The following is a 27,464-nucleotide window of genomic DNA, read 5'->3' on the forward strand; positions in this document are numbered from 1 at the left end:
AGGGTGGCCAGTTCTTGACCAGACACCCGAAGTGCGGTTACTGTGGGCAGGGGAGGTGCCGAGTCCTCACCCATGCCAGCCCCTATTCAGCCAAGGCCACCTCCTTCCTGCGTCTGGCGGCTGCACCTCCCAGCCCCGGCTCGGCGGCAGAGTCCCTCCTGAGCCACGCAGGGAGGGTGGGACGGGGGGAAAGCCGTGAGCAATGGAGGGGGCGGGAAAAAGGAGCGACTGGGGGGGCGCAGGGCAGGAGTGGGGCCTGGGGGGAGAGGCAGGGCAGGGGTGGCTCCCAGCCAATGAGGGCCCGAGGGAGCGGCTGGTTCAAGCCCTGCTGCAGCCCTGACAAGGCCAGGGGGAGAGGGCCTGTGAGCATGGGCGGGGCCCCAGGAGCAGAGCGGAGCAAAGGGGGCACAGGGGGAGGGGGTTGCGCTCAGTGGAGGGGGGGAGGTGCCTCTCCAGGAGAGGGGCAGGAGAGGCTGTCCCTGGGGGAGGGGCCAATGGGGGGCGAGCATCTCCCTGAAGGTAGGCGGCGGAGCCAATGGGCGGAGAGCCCCCCCGGCTGAGCCCAGGGGGCGGGGCCAATGGGGGGAGAGCATCTCCCCTGAGGGCAAGCGGAGGGGCCAATGGGGGGCGAGCATCTCCCTGAGGGCAGGCGGCGGAGCCAATGGGCGGAGAGCCTCCCGCTGAGGCCAGGGGGCGGGACCAATGGGGGGAGAGCTTCTCCCTGAGGGCAGGCGGCGGAGCCAATGGGCGGAGAGCATCTCCGTGAAGGCGGGGCGGCGCGCGCTCTCTCTCTCTCTCTCCGTCTCGGAGGGGGAGGTGTCAGTGCCCCGCGGCTTCCGGCGCCGTGTGACCCGGCGGTGGATGCGGTGTCCATGGCGGCGGACGGCGGCTGTGGGGCCGGTGAGCGTGCCGCTACGGGGGGCGCCTTCTGGGTCAGGGGCTGGCGGGGCGACCCCGGTACCGCCCCGGCGGGACTCGGCCCGTCGAGCGCCGCAGCCGGGACCGGGGCACAGGGACCCTTCGCCTTGTCAGGGTGTCTCCGCGGGAGCGGCCGGGCGCTGCTGGGCCGAGCAGGTTGGGAGCGTACCCCGGGCGGGGGGCTGCCCCCTAGGGGCGGGCCGCGGCAGGGCCCCGCTCCTGCGGTGAGATCGGGCCGGGCCCGGCGCTCCCTGTGCGGCATCTCGGCGGCGGGATCGGGCCCGTGGCGTCCCCGGGGCCCAGGTGACCGCGGCCGTGAGCGCTGGTGTCACCACGGCGGTGCGATAGCCGCCTCCGCTGCCCTCCGGGGACTGCGAGCCTCCCAGTCGCTTTACGATTAAGTGAAATCGGTTTCCTGTGGAATTAGCGTCGTGAAAATCCCGGCGTGGCTCAGGAGGCTCGGACGAGAGGAACCCAGAGCCCGGGGGGGTCGGACTGTGGCTTAGATCAGGGGTTCTCAACCTTTTTCTTTCTGAGCCCCTCCCCTCCCCCCAACATGCTGTACAAACTCCACAGCCCACCTGTGCTACTGGCTTTCTGCATAGAAAAGTCAGGGCCTGCATTTGGGAGGAACAAGCAGTGCAATTGCCTGGGGCCTGATGCCGCCTGGGGCCTGCACTAAGCTAAGTTGTTCAGGCCTTGGCTTCTGTCCTGGGTGGCAGGGGTCAGGACCCTGGGCTTCAGCCCCAGGTAGCGGGGCTTCAGCTTTTTGCACCAGGTCCCAGTGAATCTAACACTGGCCCTGCTTGGTGGACCCCCTGAAACCTGTTTGAGGCTTCCTGAAGGGGCCCTGGACCCCGGTTGAGACCCACTGGTTTAGATAACATGGGAGAGGAGGATGGGGAATGAGAGAACTACTTAGTTTGTTTTGGACTTGAAAAAACAGTGTTTAAGAAAGCTAGTTCCCATTACGGATCATCCATCCTGGAGAGCTGTATTTGATGGGTGAAAAAAAAATCACAGAATTTTAAAGTAGGCTTCTGAAAATGGAAATTTCTATTTTCTCCAGTCATTTAAAAGTGTCTGTAGCCCCCAGAGGAGTTCCTGGTTGGAAAACTATGGCAGCTTTCATCCTGGAGTGAATTCTTAGTCAAGCTATAAACCTCTGCATGTTAATAGAAATGCTGATACCACTGGTAAGTAACCAGAGGAGTACCTAAAGACAATCCTAGAGTAAAGGAATAGCTATTTGAAAATAATTAGGAACAGAAAAATGTGTATTGTTGGCACATTTTTGTATAGCATTTTTTCCACAAATGCTTTCATTTAATTTAGAACTGTTGTGTTTTAGTTTGTTTGTTTGTTTTTAGATTGAAGGATAACACAGTGAGAACAAACTATAGTTTATGCTAGGCTAAAATCCCATGATTAAGGCCTGAAGCCCTTTGAATTCCTCAACTGAAAATGAAGACCGTGTTTATGGTTGCAGAGAAGCCTTCTCTGGCTCAGTCTATAGCCAAGATCCTCTCAAGAGGTAAGATGGAAAATGTGCTAATCTCTTCAGCCTTTTTTGTTTGTCTTTCTGACAAACAGTATATTTGTATTGTAGGGACTAAATCCATTAGAACATATAAGCGTATGGCTTTGCTTCGAAGTGAAGCAGTTTACTAATCGCTGCACGTTACAAAGACTACTAGACTTCAGGGAAGTTGGGAGCTAAAAAAAAACCCTGGACAGCTAACTTGGATGCTGTTGGGCAGCTGTTACCTCCCAATGTTAATCTTGGCTGCCAGCTGCAGACAGCTGATCATGAGGAAGCAGCATGGCACTCAGAATTTAAAAGGTTGTTATAGAGCTCTTCTATATCATTCCATTTTCTCGTAACCTCAGACAACCATAAAATTGAAAAATAAAGTAGCAGCCTCTGTTACAGGAGTCTGCTTTTGTTATTTAATGTAGTATTTTTACTGTACATAGAGATGTACTGTTGTTGAGAGATGCCAAATAAATAGCAGATCCTTTGCTCTGAGGCTATTCTGCCTTAAAGGTATGAGCTGGTACAGTACAGATCATATATAGAGAAGAGTGTGTTCATTATACTTATCTTGATCCCCAGGACAAGTTGAGCTATCAGAAGGAATTTTTGAAAGAGGAGAGGAAGGAAGTTTGGGGTATGTTAAACAGAAGGGTGTTAATAAAGGCCCAAAGGGTGGGAGTTGGCAGGAGAGAAACTTGTTTAGAGAGTGGAAAAGGGTTTCAGGGAAATCTGAGTTGAGATACAGAGGGAAGAGTGAATTTCATGATGCAAGAAACAAGATTACTTTCAGTATTTTAGTGCCTGTTAATAATTATTATTTTTATTGTAACAGGAAACATGTCCTCCCATAAAGGGCTGAATGGAGCATGCTCTGTACATGAGTACACTGGATCATTCATAGGGCAGAGTGTCCACTTCAAAATGACATCTGTGTGTGGTCATGTGATGACTCTGGATTTCATAGGTAGTGTCTGTCTGTCGTCTGTTTGAATTTGAGCAGTTTTTGCACCAGTGTTGTTGTTGTTTTTTTAAATAGCTGCACAGATAACTCTGACAGTAAAATCCGAGTAAGTGCTGCAGTGAAAATTGGATAAGAGAAAGGAGGGTGAAAGGAAGGATAGCCTTCGGGTTAAGACATGGGACTAGAGTCGGAAGCTCTAGGTTTCATGCCTGACACTGCAACAGACTGTGTGTGATCGAGGGCAAGTCGCTTACCTTCTCTGTGCCTCCATTATTTTAATCTGTAAATGGGGAGATGAGAGGCTAAATTTGCTCAAGTTTGTAAAACACACTGAGATTCTTGAATGGAAGGTACTTTATAAACGTAAAATATTATTAAAAGGGCACTGTCTAATGTGTTATGGAATATTCAAGGCATTGTGTAGTGGCTTAAGTACATGACTGGAAACTAGGAACTCCTTGGTTTCTAATGTTCTCTCTATCACTGACTCGCTCTGTGACGTTGGGATTGTCATTTGACAACTGTTTTTTCATCTGTAAAATGAAGATAATACTTAACTACCTCACAGGTGTTATGAGGATTAAATAGTTTGCACAGTGCTTTGAAGATGTACAGCACCATGTTAGTGCTAGAAATTACAATCAACAAAGACTATGAGATATGGAAGATGAAACAAGCTAATGGGACCCAACTGACTATATAGGAGAAACAATGAAATTGTCTATGCATAAAGGACTGTTAAATGCTCAAAGTGAGTAAATTGCGGAAATAGAGAAAAATAGCCTTTTTTCTCCTCCCTCTAATCTTTCAGTTATAGCAATGTGTTACAAAACAAATTTCCCTTAGAAATGTGTTATTAGTTGATGTCCCTTTTAAAATATTACTGATCTTAATATAAATCAAAGTTAGAGGTCATTATGGTACCTGGTGGAGGAGTATGAAGGACTGAACTTTCCTAAAGAATGCCATTTCTGAAGACAGCATACTATGATACACTTTGAAGCCATGTGTTTGTACAATAAGTGTTTCATTTAAGGTATTTAGAACGCCCGATACTACTCTTTCCCATTTCAGGAAAATATAACAATTGGGACAAAGTGGATCCAGCAGAACTTTTTAGCAAAGCCCCTACAGAAAAGAAAGAAGCTAACCCCAAATTGACTATGGTGAAATTTTTACAGGTACTCTTTATGAGATGTATTTTAAAGTTGTTTTTTTTGTGGGGGGTGGAATTAAATGGTTAGTGTTCTCTCTGACTACAAGCATGACTAAATGTATGCATCTAGGAACAAAGAACATAGGCCTTACATCCACGATGTGAGGAGTCTATCCTGGGAAACAGTGAATCTGAAAAAGATTTGGGGATCGCCGTGCATAATCAGCTCGACATGAGCTCCCATGTAATACTGTGGCCTCAAGGGCAAATGCAATCCTTGCGTACATAACCTCTCTACTCCTGCTTGAGATTCCCTTGTTATCTTGCTTCTTTATTTAGCCCTAGTGCAATTGCTGCTGGAATACTGTATCCAGTTGTGGTGTCCACAGTTAAAGAAGGATGTTGCTAAATGGGAGAGGGTTCAGAGGAGAGCCACAAGCCTGATTAAGGGATTAGAAAACGTGTCTTGTAGTGCTAGATTCAGGGAGCTCAATCTATTTAGCTTATCAATGAGAACGTTAAGGGGTGACTTGATTACAGTCTATAAGTACCTATATTGGGAACAAATATTTAACAATGGGCTCTTCAGTCTAGCAGATAAAGGTATAACATGATCCATTGTCTGGAAGTTGAACCTAGATAAATTCAGACTGGAAATAAGGTGTACATTTTTTAACAGTGAGGGTAATTGGTCATAGGAACAGTTTACCAAAGGTCATGATGGATTCTCCATTGTGACAATTTTTAAATCAAGATTGGAAGTTTTTATAAAAGATATATACTGTAAGAAATAGTTTTGGGAAGTTTTATGGCCTGTGTTATACAGGAGGTCAGACTAGATCAGTGGTTTTCAAACTGCAGATCGCGACCCAGTAATGGGTCACAGAATGTTATGGCGGCTCTGGTCAGCACTGCCGACCAGGCCATTAAAAGTCCTGTCGGTGATGCTGCCCGGCTAAGGCAGGCTAGTCCCTACCTGTTCTGACACTGCACTGTGCCCCAGAAGCAGCCAGCAACAGGTCTGGCTCCTAGGCAGTGGAGCCACAGGGCTCTGTGCGCTGCCCCTGCCCCGAGCACTGGCTCCGCACTCCCATTAGCCGGGAGCTGCGGGGGCAGTGTCTGTGGGCGAGAGCTGTGCTGAGCCGCTTGTGCACCTCTGCCTAGGAACCAGACCTGCGTAGCGAGGTCCGCAGTGCCAGGACAGTCAGGAAGCCTGCCTTAGAACTCCTGCTGCGCTGCTGATCGGGAGCTGCCCAAGGTAAGCCAGCACCCCAGTCCCACACTCCTGCCCCCCCAAACCCAGAACGCCCTCCTGCACCCCAAACCCCTAATCCACAGCCCAGAGCCCTGACCCGCTCCTGCACCCCAACCACCTGCCCCAACTCCATTGGGTCTTAGGTATCAACAATTCTCTTCAGCTAGAAAAAAAGTTTGAAAACCTCTGGACTAGATGGCCGCAGTGGTCCCTTCTTGCTCTGTAATCTATGAATCCAAGGCCACTGCTGCTAATTCCCATACACTTTTATTCCAGAGACTACCAGTCCCATCTTTCATGTTCCTCCTCATCCTCGTTTCTAGAGGGCCATTTGCATAGTTTTCATCCTTTGGCAATGAAAGATGTTTTTCCCACCGCTAATTATCTTAAAGTTCGGGGGGTTGAGGCTTGAACTGTAAATGTTTTGACTCAGGGTGCTCTTTTTTCTTTAATATTTTTGTTTTCTCCCTTTATTTATTAAACCGATTGAAATAGAAACGTGCTAATCCTTACACCCTAGAGTTATTGCTAAAGTCACAGTTTGTCCTCCGTGTCAGCAAAGATTTAATAGCAGAGAGCTTATATGAGATCTCGTATTACTAAATTTTTTTTCCAAATCTTCTACAGAAGATTTACTAATGCGAAGAATAAAAAATTAAAACAGCATTTTGTGATGCATTACCCTTGTTTTTTCTGCTGTTCGCTGCCAGTTAATTAACAAAATTCCATATCTTTGTCTCCTGGCCATTAGTGTGAACTAGTGAGGTTCTACAATGCTTCATTTTAATAGTGGGAACTGAATCTGTCTACCCCCAACCATTTCCTTCTCCTTTTGGATTTTAGAAGGGTACCATGTCCTTTACAACACTGTAACATGTTCTCCAACTCTGTCCCCAGAAAAGCAGGTGGTTTCTCAAAGTCTGAAATATGTTACTACTTGAGTTGTAGCCATCTGTAACACTTGGGAGATCACCCAGACCAATAATGGTCTCTTTCACCCCCTGCGTTGTAAATTTGGATGTCTTAATGCTATGCTGTTATGGTTCAGCACTCTGACACCAGTAGCCAGCCTACAAGCATAATCCCACCCTGGCTTCCCACAGCCTAATTACTTTGTGCAGGGTGACCTCAACAATCCCTTCTGATTCTGAGTACCCCCAAATGTCTTCTCGAGTTCTTCACTACCTGACACTTGGACTTTTTTCTGCTGGTTTATCACCCATATCTTGGGAGTCGTGCCTTTCACTGTGCTCGAATACCATCTGGGAAGAGGTAGAGGAGTGTGCTCCCAGCTCTGGGGCTATGGCTACACTGTAGGGCTTACAACAGCACAGCTGATTCAGATACATCGCTGTAGCGCTGCTCGGGCAGATGCTGTAAGCCAGGGGTCTCAAACACGCGGAGCTATTTCCTGCAGCCTGTCGTAGGCACCGACTCCCCCTCTGCTCCTCACCGCCCCGCCCAAGCACGCCACGTCCCCACTCCTCCGCCTACCTCCCAGCGCTTCCCGCCGCCAAACAGCTGTTTGGCGGTGCTTAGGACTTTCCAGGGGGGAGGAGCGGGGACATGGCGTGCTCAGGGAGGAGGTGGAGAAGAGGTGGGGCTGGGGATTTGGGGAAGGGGTTGGAATAGGGGCAGAGTTGGGGCAGAGGTTGAAATGGGGACGGGGAAGAGGTGGGGCAGAGGTGGGGCCTCATGGAAGGGGTGGAGTAGGGGCAGGGCCTGAGGCAGAGGAGGGGGCTTTTGTAACTTTGTATGAAAAGGTGTCAGTGATGCGGCACTCGGGCCAATGTATTAGTCCGCATGGTGATTTGAGTTTGAGATCCCTGTTCTAAGCCAATGGGAGAAAGCTCTCCAGTGGACTTAACTATTCCAGCCACTGCAAGTAGCAGTAGCTTTGTTGGCAGAAGAAGCTCTGCCACTGACAGCACTGTCCACACTGGTGCTTAGATTGGTGTAACTTAGGTCGCTAAGGGGGGTGGCTTATTCATGCCCTTAAGCAACATAACTTATACTGACATAAGCTGTAGCGTAGCCATAGCCAGGGTATGTCTACACTACAAAATCAGGTCGAATTCATAGAAGTCGAATTTTTAGAAAATGATTTTATACAGTCGGTTGTGTGTGTCCCCACTTAAAACCATTAAGATCATTAAGTCGGCGGAGTACGTCCACAGTACCGAGGCTAGCGTCCACTTCCGGAGCGTTGCACTGTGGATAGTTATCCCACAGTTCCCGCAGTCTCCGCCGCCCATTGGAATTCTGGGTTGAGATCCCAATGCCTGATCGGGCAAAAAACATTGTCGCTGGTGGTTCTGGGTATATGTCGTCAGGCCCCCATTTCCTCCCTCCCTCCATGAAAGCAATGGCAGACAATCGTTTCGCGCCTTTTTTCATGGGTTACCCATGCAGATGCCATACCACGACAAGCATGGAGCCTGCCCAGCTCACCGTCGCCGTACGTCTCGTGGGTGCTGGCAGACATGGGATTGCATTGCTACACAGCAGCAGCTCATTGCTTTGTGGCAGCAGACAGTGCAGTACGACTGGTAGCCGTCCTCATTGTCTCCTGGGTGCTCTGGACAGCCTTGGTCAGGTTGGTCAGGGCGCCTGGGCAGACGTGGGTGCTCCTGGCGGACCTCAGTGAGGTCTGTAGGGGGCGCCTGCACATAAATGGGAGTGACTCAGGTCATTCTCTTCAAGTTTTGTCTAATGGAGATTCAGTCCTGCCTGGAATATTGGCAGAGGGATAGCTCTCCCAGCCAGCAGCACCGACTGCTGCCAGCCTACCCTTCCCTCCCTCCGTGAAAGCAACGGGCGACAATCGTTTCACGCCCTTTTCCGTGCGGGTGTCATATTGCTGTCAGCATCGTCATCCACCTGCCGCTTCCACTGCCACTCTGCTCTCCTGCTCACGCCATACCACAGCAAGCGTGGAGCCTGCTCAGATCACTGCAGCACTTGTGACAGCTCTAAACACCACGTGCATTATCATGCAGTATATGCAGAACCAGAACTCGCAAAAGCAGGCGAGGAGGCGACTATAGCATGGTGAGGAGAGTGATGAGGACATGGACACCTCTCAAAGTACAGGTCCCGGCAGTTTGGCCATCCTGGTGCAATGGGGCAGGCTCATGCCATGGAACGCCGATTCTGGGCCCGGGAAACAAGCACAGAGTGGTGGGAGGTAGTGTTGCAGGTCTGGGACAATTCCCAATGGCTGCGAAACTTTTGTATGCATAAAGGAACTTTCATGGAACTTTGTGACTTGCTTTCCCCTGCCCTGAAGCGCAAGAATACCAAGATGAGAGCAGCCCTCACAGTTCACAAGCAAGTGGCGATAGCCCTCTGGAAGCTTGCAACGCCAGACAGCTACCAGTCAGTCAGGAATCAATTTGGAGTGGGCAACTCTACTGTGGGGGCTGCTGTGATGCGAGTAACCAACACGATCACTAAGCTACTGCTATCAAGGGTAGTGACTCTGGGAAATGTGCAGGTCATAGTAGAAGGCTTTGCTGCAATGGGATTCCCTAACTGTGGTGGGGCAAAAGACGGAACGCATATCCCTATCTTGGGACCGGACCACCAAGGCAGCCAGTACATAAACCGAAAGGGGTACTTTTCAATGGTGCTGCAAGCACTGGTGGATCACGAGGGACGTTACACCAACATCAACATAGGATGGCCAAGAAAGGTACATGACGCTTGTATCTTTGGAACTCTGATCTGTGGGAATGGCTGCTGCAAGGGACTTACTTTCCAGACCAGAAAATAACCGTTGGGGATGTTGAAATGCCTATAGTTATCCTTGGGGACCCTGCCTACCCCTTAATGCCATGGCTCAGGAAGCCGTACACAGGCACCCTGGACAGTCGTCAGGAGCTGTTCAACTATAGGCTGAGCAAGTGCAGAATGGTGGTAGAATGTGCATTTGGATGTTTAAACGCGTGCTGGCGCAGTTTACTGACTTGGTTAGACCTCAGTGAAACCAATATTCCCATTGTTATTACTGCTTGCTGCGCGCTCCACAATATCTGTGAGATACTTTCCTGTAAACTAAGCACCCCCTCTTCCCCCCATTTGATCACTGCTTGCAGAGGCAATAAAGTCATTGTTGTTTCAAATTCATGCATTCTTTATTAATTCGTCAAACAAAGGGAGGATAACTGCCAAGGTAGCCTGGGGGGGTGGGGGAGGGGGAGGAGGGAAGCACCGGATGGGGTGGGGGAGGACGGAAGGACAAGGCCACACTGCACTTCAAAACTTATTGAATGTCAGCTTTCTGTTGCTTGGGCAGTCCTGTGGGGTGGAGTGGTTGGGTGGCTGGAGGCCCCCCCACTGCATTCTTGGGCATCTGGGCGAGGAGGCTATGGAACTTGGGGAGGAGGGTAGTTGGTTACACAGGGGCTGCAGCGGCGGTCTGTGCTCCTGCTGCCTTTCCTGCACCTCAACCATATGCCGGAGAATATCAGTTTGATCGTCCAGTAGCCTCAACATTGCATCCTGCCACCTCCTTCTCTCACTCATCCCTCCTCTCCTCTCGCTCGTCCCTCTTGTCCTTGCATTCATTTTGTGCTTTCGTGGACTCTGACGTCTCCCTCAACGCATTGTGCTGGGCTCTTCCAGCGTGGGAGGCCTGCATGAGCTCAGAGAACGTTTAATCATGAGTGCATTTTTTTTCGGCTTTTAATCTTTGATAGCCTCTGGGACAGAGATGATAGGGGGAGTATTGAAACATTTGCAGCTGTGGGAGGGGGAAAAAGGGAGATTAGTCTTTTAAAAAGAGACACTTTAGAGAACAATGGGTAGACTCTTTCATGGTGAACCAAACTGTTAACATTACATAGCACGTGTGGTTTCTTTACAAGGTCGCATTTTGCCTCTTATATCGAGGGCCTGCTGGTTTGGTGTGAGAGGTCACACACACACAGGGCCGGCAGGCAACAGAATTCAGCTTGCAGACAGACATAGTAAGCCAGTCTTTTGGCTTCTTTAACCTTCCTAACGTGTGGGAATGGTTTCAAACAGCAGCACACTCATTTCACATACCAAGCACCCATTGGATTGGCCCTTTAAAATGGGTTGGCCATTGAAAAGGAGGGGCTGCGGTTTTTCGGGTTAACGTGCAGCACAAACCGAACTAACACCCCACCCACCCACCCACATACACAATTCTCTGGGATGATGGCTTCACCCCTCCCCCCACCACGTGGGTAGCAACGGGGATGATTTCTGTTCAGCCACAGGCAAACAGCCCAGCAGGAACGGCCACCTCTGAAGGTCCCCTTAATAAAATTCCCCTATTTCAGCCAGGTGACCGTGAATGATATCACTCTCCTGAGCATAACACAGAGAGATAAAGAATGGATGTTGCTTGAATGCCAGCAAACACCGGGACCATACATTGCCATGCTTTGTTACGCAATGATTCCAGACTACATGCTGCTGGCCTGCCGTGGTAAAATGTCCTACCATGGAGGATGGATTAAGGCTGCCCTCCCCAGAAACCTTTTGCAAAGGTTTTGGGAGTACATCTAGGAGAGCTTCATTGAGATGTCTCTGGAGGATTTCCGCTCCATCCCCACACACGTTAACAGACTTTTCCAGTAGCTGTACTGGCCGCGAATGCATCCCAAGTCTTCAGGGCAAATTAATCATTAAACACGCTTGCTTTTAAACCGTGTATTATATTTACAAAGGTACACTCACCAGAGGTCCCTTCTCCACCTTCTAGGTCCAGGAGCCCGCCTTCAGTGGGTTGGGAGGGTACTTAGATCCAGGGTGAGAAACAGTTCCTGGCTGTCGGGGAAAACGGTTTCTCCACTTGCTTGCTGTTCTTCAACCTCCTCCTCTTCCTCTTCCCCGATATCCGCATCCCTGTTGCGTGAGAGTCCATTGACGGAGTCCACGCACAGGGCTTGGGTAGTTCTAGGGGCACCCCCTAGAATGGCATGCAGCTCATTATAGAAGTGACATGTCTGGGGCTCTGACTTAGGGCAGCCATTTGCCTCCCTGGTTCTTTAGTAGGCTTGCCTGAGCTCCTTAAGTTTCACACGGCACTGCTGCAGGTCCCTGTTATAGCCTCTGTCCTTCATGCCCTTGGAGATTTTTTTTCAAATATTTTGGCATTTTGTCTTTTGGAACGGAGTTCTGATAGCGTGGATTCATCTCCCCATACAGCGATCGGATCCAGTACCTCCCATTCGGTCCACACTGGAGCTCTTTTGTGATTCTGGGACTGCATGGTCACCTGTGCTGATCAGCTCACCATGCTGGCCAAATAGGAAGTGAAATTCAAAAGTTTGTGGAGCTTTTCCTGTCTACCTGGCCAGTGCATCTGAGTTGAGAGTGCTGTCCAGAGCGGTCACAATAAAGAACTCTGGGATAGCTCCTGGAGGCCAATACCATCGAATTGCGTCCACACTACCCCAAATTCAACCCAGTGAGGTCGATTTCAGCGCTAATCCACTCGTTGGGGAGGAGTACAGAAACCCGTTTTAAGAGCCCTTAAAGAAAAAATGGCTTCGTAGTGTGGACCGGTGCAGGGCTAAACCTATCTAACACTGCTAAATCTAACTTATACTCATAGTGTAGACCAGGGCTCAGTTTTCCTCACTACAGGAGGCAGCTCTTTGTTAATCCACCAGGCCTTCTCTTTTATTGTTAAGTGGCTGTTTGGTTAGTGCTAAATCCTTGCCCCACTGAATTCAGTTTTGCCATTGCCATTGGAATTTGACCCTTAATGTGTCACTTTTTACAACAGGCACACAATTCATTCATTTCACAATTCACTTTATTTGTAGCGCACATAAGCCCTGGAAAGTGAGCTGTTTATTAAAACTAGTTATGTCCTTTATTTATCACTCCTCACCGATGCAGTCTCCAGAAGGTAGCTGTATTGCTGAATGTGCAGTGTGGGGGGGGGGGGGGTGGTTCCTTTTACAAAATAATACTTTTTGGAAATCCTATAAAAACAATTTGCATTTCTGTCCTTCTGAGGATTGAGTGTATTTTCAAATGATGAATTAAGCGTTATGACTTCCTTGTGAGATAAGATAGTAGTATCCCAGTTTTAAAGATGTGGAAACAGGAAGATTAAAGGACTAGCCCAAGGTTATACATGCTATCTGTGGCAGAGCCAGGAATAGAATCCAGCTGCAATGAAGCTGTTGAGGCGTAGAGTCATTGAGAGATCCCAAATAAATAGTTCTTTGCTCTGAGATTTTTCTAGTTTAAAGGTACGGTACAATCATACACCAGTGTGTGTTCATTATAACTATATTGATTCACAGAACAAGTTGGGTTTTTTCAGGTGGATTTTTTGAAAAAGGGGAGGGAGGAAGGAAGGTGGAGAATATGGTCCCAGGTTTCTTGGCTCCCAGTTCCATGCTTTAGCCACTATACTCCTTCCCCTCTATTGCAGCCCTTCCCCCAAATAACGTCCCTGTTTCAACACTAGTTTGGTATTTGAATTCACAAGTGCAGAAGATAAATATATTAACATTGAAAGAGTTATGAGCAGAAGGAAGTTGCTTTTCAATTGTTGGAAAGCTTTAATTTCTTTTATAGGTGGAAGGAAGAGGCTGTGACTACATTGTTTTATGGTTGGATTGTGATAAGGAGGGGGAAAACATCTGTTTTGAGGTAAGATTTTCATTACTATTTTATTATAAAACCATAACATATGTAGGTTTTACTATACATTGTGTTACCAGGCATTTTACTAGTTTGTGGATATGTACTAAAGGCTACACAAATTAAGCTAGTAGATTTTTAAGGCATGGAATAACTTGGTGAATAACTCATGGATTTTCAACATCTAGGGCACTAGTTGAAAATCATAAATCAGTCTTGTAACTTTTGTTTATCTGTGGTGAAGGTCCTTCTACATCTCACAGCTGGAATAGTTGTTTTATTGTCTTTGTAAAAACTTGGCCACCACAGTGCTCTGTTAATTGGGAAGGTAGAAATTTTAGCTTGTAGAGGCCACCTTAAAGTGCACAAGAGAGTTGGATTTGGTACACAATAGGTATAGAATTAAAATTAACAATTTTTCCACAAAAGGATATAATGTGTCACTTTGTACAGCCTTACTTCTGTACCTATCCTGCAGCTGCGATTAACACTACATTAGTGGATTTTGCTATGTTTTGTTTTATTAAAATTGTGTTCATCTGCAGCTTTATTTAGCCCTGTCATAATGACTGAATTGTCTTTGAGGCCTTAAAAGGTTGGTTCAGATTGAAGCTGGCAAACTTTTGCAGGGTGATACTGTGAACTCTGCCAAACAAAATCCCATGGGTACTTCTTTTTTGCACTTGTCTAGAAATAGTTCTTCACTTTCACTAGCTGCCGGTGTCTAGTAAATAAGTGCTTATGATGTGCTTATTCCTTAACGTGTTTCTAATGTGTATATATGAGCAATACTGCTCTTGCCAGCGTGTTAATGGAAAAGCATGAAATCTCATTGGTGGGAAGAAAGTGGTAAGATATTGGCTATTATTCTGTGTAATCTTTGTTAGAGAGATGCACAGACACGAAAACTCTTGCCTCCTATGATTGTTAACACATGCTTCTATTTCCATTAGGTTCTTGATGCTGTTCTTCCTGTTATGAATAAACCTCGTGGCACTGAAAAGACAGTTTACAGAGCAAAGTTCAGTTCCATTACCGACACAGACATCTGCAATGCTATGAACTCCCTGGGAGAACCCAATCGAAATGAGGCTTTGTCAGTGGATGCCCGCCAGGAGCTGGATCTGAGAATTGGCTGCGCATTTACAAGGTAACAGAGGATTGTTCTTGTGCTGATCGTTGTTTACCTAGTTTATACATATAATTTTTTTTAATTAAAACCGTAACCCTAATTTTATTTTTAATTTTAACTTTTTTGTGAAATTTGTTCTTTCCGTTCTTATGAAAGAGAGCCACTGATTGTCCATTGCAGTTCTGATATATATGTTCTCTAGCTAAGGAGTCTTCCTGAACCAGGCTCTAAAAATGTTGTATACCCTGACTTCTATCTCAGTCTCCCTTCCCAGTCTCTTCAAGAGGTAGCAGGATCCTATGTGGAAGGATTATTTATTTATTTATTTATTTATTACATTGACTATTAAAGATTTTGGTCATTCTTGAAAAAATATTCTAAGCTCTGTGTGTCGTTACATTGATATGTATCCATGTAAGTTTATGAAAATTTACCCTTTGAAGGGAATAGAATTTATTAACATACAAAAAATTTTAAACAATTTTGTCAATATTTTTTCCTTAGGTTTCAAACTAAATATTTTCAGGGGAAATATGGCAATTTAGACAGCTCACTCATCTCCTTTGGGCCATGTCAGACCCCGACACTTGGATTCTGTGTAGAAAGACATGATAAAATCCAGTCTTTCAAACCTGAAACTTATTGGGTGCTGCAAGCCAAGGTAACTTTTTATGCCATTCATAGTTGTCTGTTTTGTTAGTGCACATTTTATCAGTAAAATTCATTTTTATTTTTGTCTCTGTGTATTAACTTATATATTTGTGACAGCTCTCTAGAATTCAGATTGCCTATAATTTACAGTGTAAAGAACTGATGGATTTTTATTAATTTTATATGCATGTGATCACTCTTCATGGCACAGATTCAAAGATGTCAGCTTTAATTTAAAGTGATTATATGCACAGTTTATCAGCCTTCTTGAATCCTAGCAGTCTAAACTTAGATTCAGCCAGAATGATTACTCAAAATGGGTTGCTTCAGGTAAGTAAGCCCCTATCATAGAATCATAGAATATCAGGGTTGGAAGGGACCCCAGAAGGTCATCTAGTCCAACCCCCTGCTCGAAGCAGGACCAATTCCCCTGCACTGGTTTTCTAGTTGTAGTCAATACGTGATTTAATTAGCCTGCCAAACACACAGTGCTGAGCCTGGGAGCTTTGAAGCAAGTGTAACACATGGTATACTAATTGCCAGGTGAGTCCTCTGAATACTTTGGTAGCGCACACCAGTTTCACTAGCCTTGCTGGTGCTGAAGCTCTGAGAACTAACCAAAAAGTTGTGTTTGTGTGTACATTGACTTCTTTAAAAAGTAGTAGCAGGATTATAAAAAGCTAATAGACTGCTATATCTTAAATGAAAAGATGAAAGCTAATGTGTCAGTTCTTGTTTCCTTGTTTCCAGTCCTGCATGATATGCTTCTCCTGAATGTCAACATCAAATGTTGATTTCTGTTCTCCGAGAGCCTAAGTTTATTAGCATCCTTACCCGGATGGTGCAGGTTGATACTTATTTTTATGATCAGGATTTTAAACCTGAATTGTATTAGTCATCTCTGTCTAAGATAATTACAAATGGAATAGTTATCTATATTAACAAACTATTTTGATTTATCTGCTGCCTATCCCATGTAATTTAAAACACCCACAATCACTAAGGAACTTTAAATCTGTTGTTCAATATTTCAGTTATTTGGCTGCTCTGCAAGAACGATGAAACTTATTAACCAGACCTTGAAACTCCAGCTAGGCCATCTACAACCCTGGACCTAAGAATCCACATTTTTCTCAGAAGTCCATGCAAAAGGAGGCTTTAGACTGTGCCTAGAAGTTGTTAATGCTTGAGTGTGTCAGCTGTACTTAAATACAAAACATTTAGATTTTTATTTTTTTTTCCCTGTAGGTGAACCATGAAAAAGAAAGCTCTCTCACTTTGGAGTGGGATAGAGTTAGGGTGTTCGATCGGGAGATTGCTCAAATGTTCCTAAACATAACCAAGATGGCAAGAGAAGCAAAGGTAAGAACAGTAGTAAGTACAAGTAAAGCCATATATCATATGGCTTAAGTACTAAGTTTTATATATATAGATAGCTATATAGTACTTTTAATTCTGAAATAGAAAAGGTATTCAATAAAATGTCGTTTTTGTCTTGGTTTTAGCTCCATTTAGTGTGCATGCAGAATGAAAGGTAGAAGAGTTATGATTGTGGGTCACGTCATTTTAATGTTACAGGCATGTAGCCTTCTTTGTGGAAGGCCCTTTCCAATGGCACCTAGCACAGTGGGGTCCTCATCCATGGACGGGACACCTAGGCGCTCGATAATACAAATAATAATGTTGACTTTGGGAGTTGGCATCACTCATGGTGGAAGGCGGCTTCCCTTAGAGAAGAAGTCTGTATTACTAAACCTGAGAAGTACTGCTTTGTCCTTGCTGAATAGACTTATTTCCCAAGAGCTGCTTTATAAATCAGAATTGAATTACTTATATGACAAAATTCCTGTAGTGAAACACTTGGTCGTGTGTAAGGTTAGGGCTTCTGTTTTGGGGGGTTTGTTTTTAGCAATTTTTAAATTTTACATAGTTGTCCAAAAATAGGGGTTTTCCAGGCTTTCTGTTTGTATATACTGTAAAGAGTAGTCTCTTTGTAAATCTTTCCTAGTATGCTTTAACAGAGTACCGTTTCAAACGGCACTACGTTAAAGCACCCGGGAACCTTTCATGTGCACCAGCAGAGCCTACACGAACCAATCAATGCATTTAAGAAATCACACCTCAGTAGTTCACATTACTGCGTAGACAAGCCCTTAGATACAAGTAATAATTTCTGGTATTTTTCGGAAAAATACCTGGAGGTTTTTGGTTGGGTTTTTTTTTTGTTTTTTTAGTATAGTGGGTTTTTATTGGTAAAACCTAAAACCAGAAGTCATACATACATAGTATGGTACGGTCTGTATAGCCAATTAACTGCCAATTCCATTCTATACAGTACTAGTTTGACGGTCTATTTGGATTGATGTGCTTAAACCCAGCAAGGTGTTCCAAGAATGTAGATGAAGCCTTTAAAAATGTGGGTTATAGTTAGAACTGATACTATACTTGGATTAAGGACTGAATCATCAGCTGATTGAAGTGACATGCAGCTGAGGGAGTGGGTGGTAAAGATGTCAGTAAGATACCTCTCTCCATCCCCTAACCTTGGGGCTAAACTGGCCTCTAGCACAAAGACACCTTAGGGCCAGGTTTTCAACCTTTACTAAAACTTCCACCAATCAAAGTTCCTTGAAATAAGAAATATTTTGGGACTTGGGGGACACAGAGCATAAAACAAAATAGATACTACAAGCCTGTGTAGTGCTCTTAGACGAACTATGAAACTCATGCTAGTATCATGAAATAAACATGATCAGAACTTACTGGGGAAATGCTGTTCTGTTTTTTAAGGTAGAATCTGTGAGTAAGAAGGAGAAAGCAAAGCAGAGACCACTGGCGCTGAACACAGTAGAAATGTTACGAGTTGCCAGCGCTGCTTTGGGTATGTAGATAATGTGGAGATATAAACGTTTCAGTTTTAAAACTGTTCTCAAGAGAAAACGTGTTGGGTTCTGACTTGTCTCATGAAATAAAGGAAGCACATTTAGAACACATTGTTAGCAATGCAGGCAAGTGATTACTAGCTACAATGTAATATAAGATCATTGTGTTATAATTTTAGAGAATTTGTCAGCAGTGAAGTGTAGGGTAAAGTAGCAGATTCTGGTCATGAAATGCTTTTGTAGAAAATACACACATCATAGTAGTGCATTTAAGACCTGTCATGGGGAAATGTTTGCTGTGGCAGAGATTAATCTTCTGCATAGCTCTGATTATTTTTTTTCTTCTAGGAATGGGTCCACAACATACTATGCAAATAGCAGAACGACTTTATACTCAGGGTTATATTAGCTACCCTCGAACAGAAACAACCCACTATCCAGAAAACTTTGACTTGAAAGAACCTTTGAGACAGCAGACTAATAACCCTTACTGGGCAGAAACAGTAAGTGTATGAAGCAAAATTTGAAATGCTTTACAAGTTCTTTCTTGGCCAGTGGTCTAGGGAAAACAGTATCAAGAAATCCATGCTCTCAAATAGCACAAGCATCTCTTAATGGTCTGTAGACCTCAGTAGTCAGTATACAAATTTGTAACTGTATTTTCTGTGGTTTGTGATCTTATGGATTTGATCTGAAAAGCACATTAGTCTGTAGAGACTGGATGTGTTATCAACTTGTTTCTGCTTTCTCCTTTTCATTTTGTGTAGGTAAAGGCATTGCTGTCAGAAGGTGTTAATCGTCCAAGGAAAGGCCATGATGCAGGAGACCATCCTCCAATTACTCCAATGAGAGCTGCAACAGAAGCAGAACTAGGTACACACAACTCTTACTATAAAAAAACAGCCGTTTGCAAGAAGGTTGGGTACCTGAGGTCTTGGAGCTGGTTTGGAAACCCCAGCTGGTATTTTCAGAAAAAACTGAGTCACTGACCCTTTTCTGGTATATAAACAAAAAAAAAAGTAAAGTTAGTGACTGCACCGGAACTCCTGAAAAGCTGAAATAGAAGTATGAGGAACAGTAGATTAATTTACAGAAAAATACATTATATTAATGTTGAAAATTGACTTAAACTCATAATGGCAAGCAAGTTCAGAACTAAAGATAAAAGACCATTCGTGTGCCTGTATATTACAGTACCTTTAAGATCAGTAGGCAATCCATGTACGTTGTAATACCAAAGCTCGACAGAGTGGATTTAAAAGAGAAAATAGGTGAACTTTTAGATTTTGTTTTACTTTAAGTGCCAGTTTTTCCTGTAAAGTTTTTATAGCAAACTTTTTTTTAAACAAGTATTCTATAGTTCAACATAAGTTGGTTTTATGTGAGTAACAAGGTGTTGTATGTCTTCAGGTGGTGATGGATGGCGATTGTATGAATATATCACTAGACATTTCATTGCCACTGTCTGCGCTGATTGCAAATATCTCCAAACCACCATTTCTTTTATTATTGGCCCTGAACATTTTACCTGTGTAGGAAAGATGGTTATTTCACCAGGTAAGGAAAACATGGGAAAAACTGTTTGGTTAGTTATGACTTTCTTCTCCCTCTACCCCCAAATAAAAATTTGAAGAGAAATTAAAATAAAAGCAAGGGCTTTGAGAGTGGGGGAATTTAAAGCATTTTTTTGCAATATTAAAAAAAACAACCACCACCAACTCTTGCTCTCATCCTCACACTTGGATTTCCCAGTGTGACCCATTTTAGGATTTCTGTTCCAGTTGTGCCCACAACATGCTAAAAAGCGCTGCCCCTGCATGCAGGAGGAGACTTGATCTGTTTCAGATTGTATGCTCTTCAGTCTTTTATTTATATTTGCTAAGGCAAACTTATTGTTGGTACTAAAAGGAAATAATTTAAGGCTTTGTGCTAATTTTGCCTAATCACACTTGGTATTTTAAAAAACCCTTCTTGCTCCTTTGAAGTTCGATCTCATGCCATTCTATTTCTAGCCAAGGAGGGCTAACTTTTGGGGCCTGCCAACAGCATTCCAGAATCAGCACAGAGGGTTTGATGTTGGGTGGTGGAAGCAACTCCTTCTAGAGGTTCATTGTGTTATTTCCTTAATGCTTCCGGCCTCGTCTTAGTCTGGTATCCATGATCTTCTGTGTGGCAGTGCAAACTGCCATTAGGTCAGCTTCTCAGCCTTGACTTGTGTAGTACAGCTCCAGTTAGAATTAGAAAGAATTAGGAAGTTGTGGAACGGTCCAGTTTCCATTTATTTTTATTTACAGGGTTCACTGAGATTATGCCCTGGCAAAGCATCCCGTTGGAGGAGAGCCTCCCCAACTGTGAGAAGGGAGATGTTTTCCCAGTCAGTGAAGTAAAACTGCTGGAGAAACAAACCAATCCTCCTGATTACCTGACTGAAGCAGAACTCATCACTCTGATGGAGAAACATGGCATTGGTAGGAACGTGTCTCCTTTACATGATGTTGTAATACTCCTCCCAGAGGGCAAGGAGTTGCTCTTCTGAAGTTTCTCTGTCAGAAATGGCCTATTAGTGTTCCTGTAAATATGTTCAATGATGGCTTATGTTTCCTCTCAAATCACAAAGTCCTTGGCATCTTTTAGGTGGCCTTCAAGAATTTGTCCGCACATTTCTCCCTCCTTCTCTCCTATCCTCCTCTCATTTCATGTCTACTACTCTTATGTCCAAAGAGCACCAAACAATATTCCTTGCATAACCCCATCAGTGTTACTCCTCAATTAACCAGAGATTGTATGTGCTCGCTCCATCCAGGGACTGACTTCCTGCCTTTACAGCATGCTTTGTACATGTTGGCTCTGGTATCTTAATGTAGCATGTACATTTCAGCATTATAATATTTATTTTTTTATCTAAACTGTTTCCTAAGTACAGTGAACTGCACACTGCTGAAAAGGTCTAGTTATCCTCCTTATTCTAGTGGAGTTTCATTCATTGTGTGTGTGTGTGTATGTATGTGTGTGTGTGTGTGTGTGTGTATGTATATGTATATATATGTGTGTATATGTATATGTATATATATGCTGACAACATAGAATGAGACAGCTGTTGCCATAATAGCAGTCTCCCTGGAAGCAGCAGAAGAGTTAAAAACAAAGTACGTGTTGCAGATTTCTTGTAACTGAAAAGTCTTTCCTGTAGATTTGAAAAGAACATATGAATTTTTAAGCAAAAAGGGAAAAAGTAGCTGAGAAATGGAGAATGATGTGGAAAAGTGGGGAGAACTGGATGTTAGCCTTTGCCTAAGGCATGAGAGAGAGTTAGTGTCTGACTTACAAACCAGGAAAGGGGAAGAGAGAATAGAATATTGCATGTAAAGTTGTAATTTGTGTTCAAGAAGGATGTTGTGTTTGTGTGTGACAGGAACTGATGCAAGTATCCCAGTTCACATTAACAATATCTGCCAGCGGAACTATGTCACAGTGGAGAGTGGTCGCAGATTAAAACCTACAAACCTTGGCATTGTTCTGGTTCATGGTTACTACAAAATAGGTCAGTTGCTGCTGTTTTATTTTCTGTCATTTTCTTCTCATTTAACTATGTTCCTGGCCAACTCTGGACACCGCAGGATTTTAAGGATCATTCACTACCCCGGACTGTAGAGCTCATTCTTGTTGCAGAAGTATAGGATTTAGGCTGTGCACAGTTTGTGTCCCCCCCCCCACCCCATCACATGTTGAGCTGCAGTGATGTCTGGAGACAGCCTCTTTTTCACCCCCCTGGGGAAGAGGGAAAAGCACAGTGACTGCATCTCTAGGGACAGGAGGATTTATAGAGAAGAAATCAGGTAGCAGACCTTAAAAAGCTACTGCAAACCCCTAGCATTATCACTAAAAATTTGTCCTTTTTTCAGTTTGCTTTCTTTGCTCATTTGAGAGCTCTTTGTGGATGGACAGTTTCACTGCCCCCGCTCCCACCCTGTTGTCTGCCAATCTCCTTTCTTGTTTAATAGCTGCTTCCCCATTGTCTTTCTGACTTTGTTAGATGCCGAGCTGGTGCTTCCTACAATCCGCAGTGCAGTAGAGAAGCAACTCAACTTGATAGCTCAAGGGAAAGCAAACTATCAGCAGGTTCTGGAGCACACCCTTGATATCTTCAAAAGGAAGTTTCACTACTTTGTTGATTCTATTGCAGGTAAGGCTCCTTCACACCTGAAGTTCTCCAAAATCTGGCTAATTGTTGGTAAGGAGTTGAGAGAATCCATAATTCTTCAGGAGACCTTTCAAGGGACTAGGTACACAGAGAACTTGAATGAACATCTGTTAACAGGGCACTCATTCTGGAGTGCCTCTGAGTGTCAGGGTATAGTGTCACCAAGTCCAAATGAACCCCTTCCAGGGTATTAGAGTCCAATAAACAAACAGTCTGTCTGCCCTTGCCTAAGGTCTTCAGCCCCAGCTCTGGGCCCTTTAAATTCAGCCCTTTATTCAGGCTCCCAAACAAGTTCCAGACATTTCTTGGGATTTATGCCACTTTACCTGTGGCTGGTTGGGAACCCAGGACCACCCACTGCTCTGAGTTCCAACCCAAGAACCCTATAAACAACAGCCATGTACTTCTCAATTCTGTTATTTGCTGCTTCTTTCCTGGGCCCTTTAGCTTCACCATTTATCTCAGGGTTAAGGTTCTAAGTCCCCTTTCTCCCTGCAAACCCAGCTTTGCAAAATGCACCCAGAAAACAAACTGTGGCTATTCCTTACATTCATTTGGCTGGAGAGGAGTAACCTGCCTTGCCCCTCTGGTCCTATTCCTAGCCAGAAACTGAACTGCTAAGGTCAGACAAGCTCCTTTTTATCTGGGCCAGCAGGGTCCTGATTGGCTGTTACTAGCCCTTCAAGCCTCCAAGGTCTCTGTGGTTTCCAAAATAGCCTCTTTGGAGAAGCCTCTGTAGACAAACTTGCTTCTTGGGGTGGGGTATAGTTGGACAGCGGGGCCCCCAGCTGGGAGCTGCTAAGACTGAATGCACCCCATCACAACAGCATACACAAAGTCGCACTTGAAATCTGTAACCTGCTTGCATGGTGGTAGGTATTAAGAAGCAAAACACTAAAACTGGCTAAAATATATTGTGTCTTATGCATGCTTATTACAGCTCTTTTAGAAAGCTTTTATAGTACATATATTTGTTTTGCAAACAGAGTGCACAGATATAACATGTTTATCACTAAATATTTTGTCTGCTTCTGGCCCAGCAGACTCTTTCTCAGATTTTATGTGCAGAGAGATGGGTGACTTTCACTATGAAAAAGGTAGCAGTAGGGTTCCAAAACCTATGCAATTTCTTTTCTGCAGGTATGGATGAATTGATGGAAGTGTCTTTTTCACCATTAGCTGCCACAGGCAAACCTCTTTCTCGCTGTGGCAAATGCCATCGTTTTATGAAGTACATCCAGGTAAGGTAACCTAGAGATTGTGTTTGTACTTCAAAAGTTACTTGCTGAAGATCAATGGTTAAAAATATCTTTTTGCCTTAATACATTTGGGTTCATCTGTATCTTGTCTCAGATGGCTCCCTGTAAAATGTAATAGAGCTTCTCAAAAGGCCCAAAGGGGGTTCTCCCCATGGAGCAGGCCAGGTGGCAATAACAGTTGCGTTACTGGAGGTTTTGAACCTTACAAAGTGGATCAGAGCTGTAGCTTATTTGCAGGTTTCAGAGTAGCAGCTGTGTTCGTCTGTATTCGCAAAAAGAAAAGGAGTACTAGTGGCACCTTAGAGACTAACCAATTTATTTGAGCATAAGCTTTCGTGAGCTACAGCTCACTTAATGGGGTGTGGGAAATGTGGCGTACAGAAGACTCCCTCCCCGGTGCCCCTTTGGGGGCCCAAGTCCTTCTGATCAAGGCACAGCCTGTGGACAGTGTGAGACCAGTAGCGGTCCCCGGAGCTGTAGCTCACCAAAGCTTATGCTCAAATAAATTGGTTAGTCTCTAAGGTGCCACTAGTACTCCTTTTCTTGTAGCTTATTTGGAGATTCTTATTCTATTTCCAGGCCAAGCCAAGCCGTCTGCACTGTTCTCACTGTGATGAAACATACAGCCTTCCCCAGAATGGCACCATCAAACTCTACAAAGAGCTGCGTTGCCCCCTGGATGACTTTGAGCTGGTGCTGTGGTCTTCCGGATCCAGAGGAAAGAGCTACCCACTATGTCCATACTGTTACAACCATCCACCCTTCAGGGACATGAAAAAAGGTAGAGTTTCCATTGAGATATGGAATGATCAACCACATTGTAACAATTCTAAAATCAATTATTTGTTTGGTCTTTTGTGGGGCATTTTTAGTAGATTCCCAGTCAGTGGTATGAACGTTAAAATTCTGTTCAGCTAAATAACTTCAAAACCAAATCGTAAGTGTCTAGAACTGTTGCCTCCCAAAGGCTCCATATCAAATATGCAGAGTTTAGAACTGAAAAAGTGCTTTTTCTAACCAAGTTCCTAAAAACAAGCTGGGGCCTTCTCTCTGCCCCTTCATCACCACTAACAAAGGTTCTGCAATTGGATCTTAGTTCAGTTAATGAGGAATAGTAGAAACCAGTTTGTTCTTCCACAACTTTATTGGCTCTTCTGTGCTAAAAGGAATTCTTCAAAATTGTTCATCAGTGAGGTAAATGGCTATGACTTAAAGATACACAGGAACAGATCTGTTGAGTAGGAAGGTACTATTTTTTTCAGTCACGTTTCTGGCTGTTCCTGAATTTAAGAATCTAACAGGATTTCCTTGATAAATCCCTGTCTACAGGGATTGATTTTAACATCTGAACTAATCTTGAAACTTGTTGTGAATTTCCTTTAGGCTGAGAGAAGGTACTTGCTAGAGCTGGTAAAGCTGAGTTAAAGGCAGGGAAATTTGGGGATTAACTAATTTTAAAATTCTTTTTATTCACTAGCTTTTTAAAATTTGTTCATTATTAGCTCAACTCTAATGTTAAAAAAAAAAGTTGTTTTTGACCATTTTACTTTGAAAAATTTCACCAAGTTCATCTGCGTTGGCAAAATATTTGTCAAAGTTCCCCAAAATGAATAATTTATTTGAAAAATATCATATTTAACAGTCTCATATTTGTCCAGTTATATTAAAAACAGAGCATTTTTCTAACACCCATAATGTGGAGTGGGATGTTTTTTAATATGAAAACTCCTTTACTGTCGTTTGCAGGAATGTATTATTTTTCAGCTTATAAAGTGGGTACTCTGAGAATTGGATGGACAACCACAGCTGCTTTTATAAATCAAAATAAATTAGAAAGCAGCCTCTCTGCACATGCAGGGTATCCTTCATAACGCTCAATATATGCAATGCATCTTATTGAGCATTCCGATTAGGATAACTTTCAAACTAATAGGCTAAGTTTAATTGATCTCATTGTGGCAGACGTGGAGCTGCTGTGTAATAATTTTATGAATTCTGTGTGTGACCTGATCAGTGAGATAATCACTGTGTAGTTATATTGGGTTACTGGGCGGTCCCATAGGAATGTATTGGTCTAGCTTAATAGGAGACTATTGTAAAAGCAGGCAAGAAGGAAACAAAATGGCTGTAGATAAAAGATCCTCTGGAGAGGAAGGGAGCTGTCCCTGGAGAACACAGACTGACAGTTCTGGAGGATTGTTTGAAACAACTGGGGCCTTCCCTGGCTTCAAAGGAATGGTAAATTTAAGGGAAAGACAGGCGTGTTTAGATTTGGTCAGCATCTTAAGATCTTTTTCTTTGAAATGCTTTGGTTCTAAATAAACCATGCTTTTCTTTGAGAGGACCCTCTGGTCACTAGATACCATTATTTATAGCTCCTGGAGGAAAGGGATCTGCAGGTACTGAATCTGAGTCAGTCTTGCAGAGGTGGTCATGGTTAGCACACAAGAGACTGCAGCCCAGGGACAGGTCTGAGAGGGCGGGAATCGTGTGATTTTTTTTTTTTTTTTTTTTTTAAACACAGGCAAAGTGGTGGCTCAAAGCCTGATACCTGAAAGAGGAGTGCACTCGAGAGACAAGAAGGGGTCGGAGGTGTATTTAGCCTGGGTACCGAGATGAGACTGACTTCTAGCTAAAACGCCAGTTTTTTATTATCACAATTCTTGTTCGTATTAAGGTAGCACTTAGAGGCCTCGGTTGTGGATCAGGGCTCCATTGTGCTACGGTAATACAACACACACACAATAAAAGGTGGTTCCCTGCTCCAAACCGCTTACAGTCTCCATGTGAGACAACAAGTGGACATCATAAATCTGTTTTCAGTGGGACATAGTGTATTTTCATTCTAAATTTCTCCATTACTCTTCATTGTACATTGACACTGAGAACTCTTCAGAGCAATCACGGCGGCAGTGCAGAGCAAGAGCTTTGCATGTCCTACTTCAGCTCCGCCATAGCTATGATTCACTGATACTGTAAGCTCCACTCTTGACTTCCATGGAGTAGTTCCACAGCAAACATCAGAATGTTAATGGGTTGATCGGAATGGGGTCTTACCTATTTAAGTCTTGGACCCAATTTTATATCACTGGGTGATTATTTTTTATTAAGCTGCGGGGGGAAGAGTGTCTTACTCCAGAACTAGTGAATTCTCCTTGTTTCCACAGTTAGACTTCTGGGCTGAGAAGACTGAGTTAAGCCTGAGACTCCATTCTTAACCCACTGTATTGTGCGTAGGACTGTCAGGGTATATAGAGTACATTTAGCTCTGTTTAAATCCTACATCACATTTCCTGCAAAATGCAAAAATAGAACACAAAGTTTCTGATGATGTGGTTTTACTCTCTTCCCTAGGGATGGGCTGCAACGAGTGTACTCACCCAACATGCCAGCACTCGCTTAGCATGCTTGGAATCGGGCAGTGTGTGGAATGCGAGAATGGGGTTCTGGTGCTAGATCCCACGTCAGGTCCCAAGTGGAAGATGGCCTGCAACAAATGCAATGTGATCGTGCATTTCTTTGAGAATGCCCACAAGGTGCGAGTGTCGCCAGAGACCTGCGAGTCATGTGATGCGGCCCTTGTGGATGTGGATTTTAATAAAGCTAAGTCTCCCCTCCCTGGTGACGAGACACAGCATTCAGGCTGTGTCTTCTGTGACCCTGTGTTCCAGGACCTGGTGGAGCTTAAGCACGCAGCCACGAGGCACCCTATGCACCGTGGAGGACAGGGGAAAAGGCAGGGTCGAGGAAGAGGAAAGGGCAGGAGACCTGGAGGGAGACCCAACCCAAAGAGACCCAAGGACAAAATGGCAGCTCTGGCTGCATACTTTGTATAATGCTCACACAACATCTATTAAAAATTAAACCTTGTATAAAA

The 27,464-nt window shown here is 44.4% G+C and overlaps 1 protein-coding gene across 10 annotated transcripts; it reads left to right on the forward strand.

Moving 5' to 3' along the window:
* The first annotated feature begins 809 nt into the window (after positions 1-809).
* On the forward strand, positions 810-27,464 carry TOP3B (DNA topoisomerase III beta). Of its 10 annotated transcripts, XM_073313725.1 has the most exons (19): positions 817-900; positions 1,988-2,114; positions 2,289-2,452; positions 3,288-3,419; positions 4,491-4,597; positions 13,397-13,471; positions 14,416-14,612; positions 15,099-15,255; positions 16,494-16,607; positions 18,036-18,126; positions 18,476-18,630; positions 18,895-19,000; positions 19,538-19,684; positions 20,422-20,595; positions 21,540-21,668; positions 22,161-22,310; positions 23,469-23,569; positions 24,167-24,368; positions 26,942-27,464. In XM_073313725.1, exons 3-19 carry the CDS (start codon positions 2,383-2,385, stop codon positions 27,421-27,423), a joined length of 2,589 nt encoding a protein of 862 aa, XP_073169826.1. In that variant the 5' UTR covers positions 817-900; positions 1,988-2,114; positions 2,289-2,382; the 3' UTR covers positions 27,424-27,464. The 10 variants fall into 10 exon arrangements, with proteins under 10 accessions (XP_073169828.1, XP_073169826.1, XP_073169832.1 ...); XM_073313727.1 differs by lacking the exon at positions 1,988-2,114 and having other exon boundaries at positions 810-900; XM_073313731.1 differs by lacking the exon at positions 20,422-20,595.

This window comes from Lepidochelys kempii, chromosome 15, assembly GCF_965140285.1.
Source record: "Lepidochelys kempii isolate rLepKem1 chromosome 15, rLepKem1.hap1, whole genome shotgun sequence".
Classification (NCBI taxonomy): domain Eukaryota; kingdom Metazoa; phylum Chordata; order Testudines; family Cheloniidae; genus Lepidochelys; species Lepidochelys kempii.

Bases quoted from the DNA above. Each gene is read 5' to 3' on its own strand.
- TOP3B (XM_073313727.1), top strand. From the start codon at position 2,383: ATGAAGACCGTGTTTATGGTTGCAGAGAAGCCTTCTCTGGCTCAGTCT. The intron at 2,453-3,287 runs GTAAGATGGAAA...TTATTGTAACAG, and splicing joins AGCCAAGATCCTCTCAAGAG to GAAACATGTCCTCCCATAAA. The intron at 20,596-21,539 runs GTAGGAACGTGT...TGTGTGTGACAG, and splicing joins GATGGAGAAACATGGCATTG to GAACTGATGCAAGTATCCCA.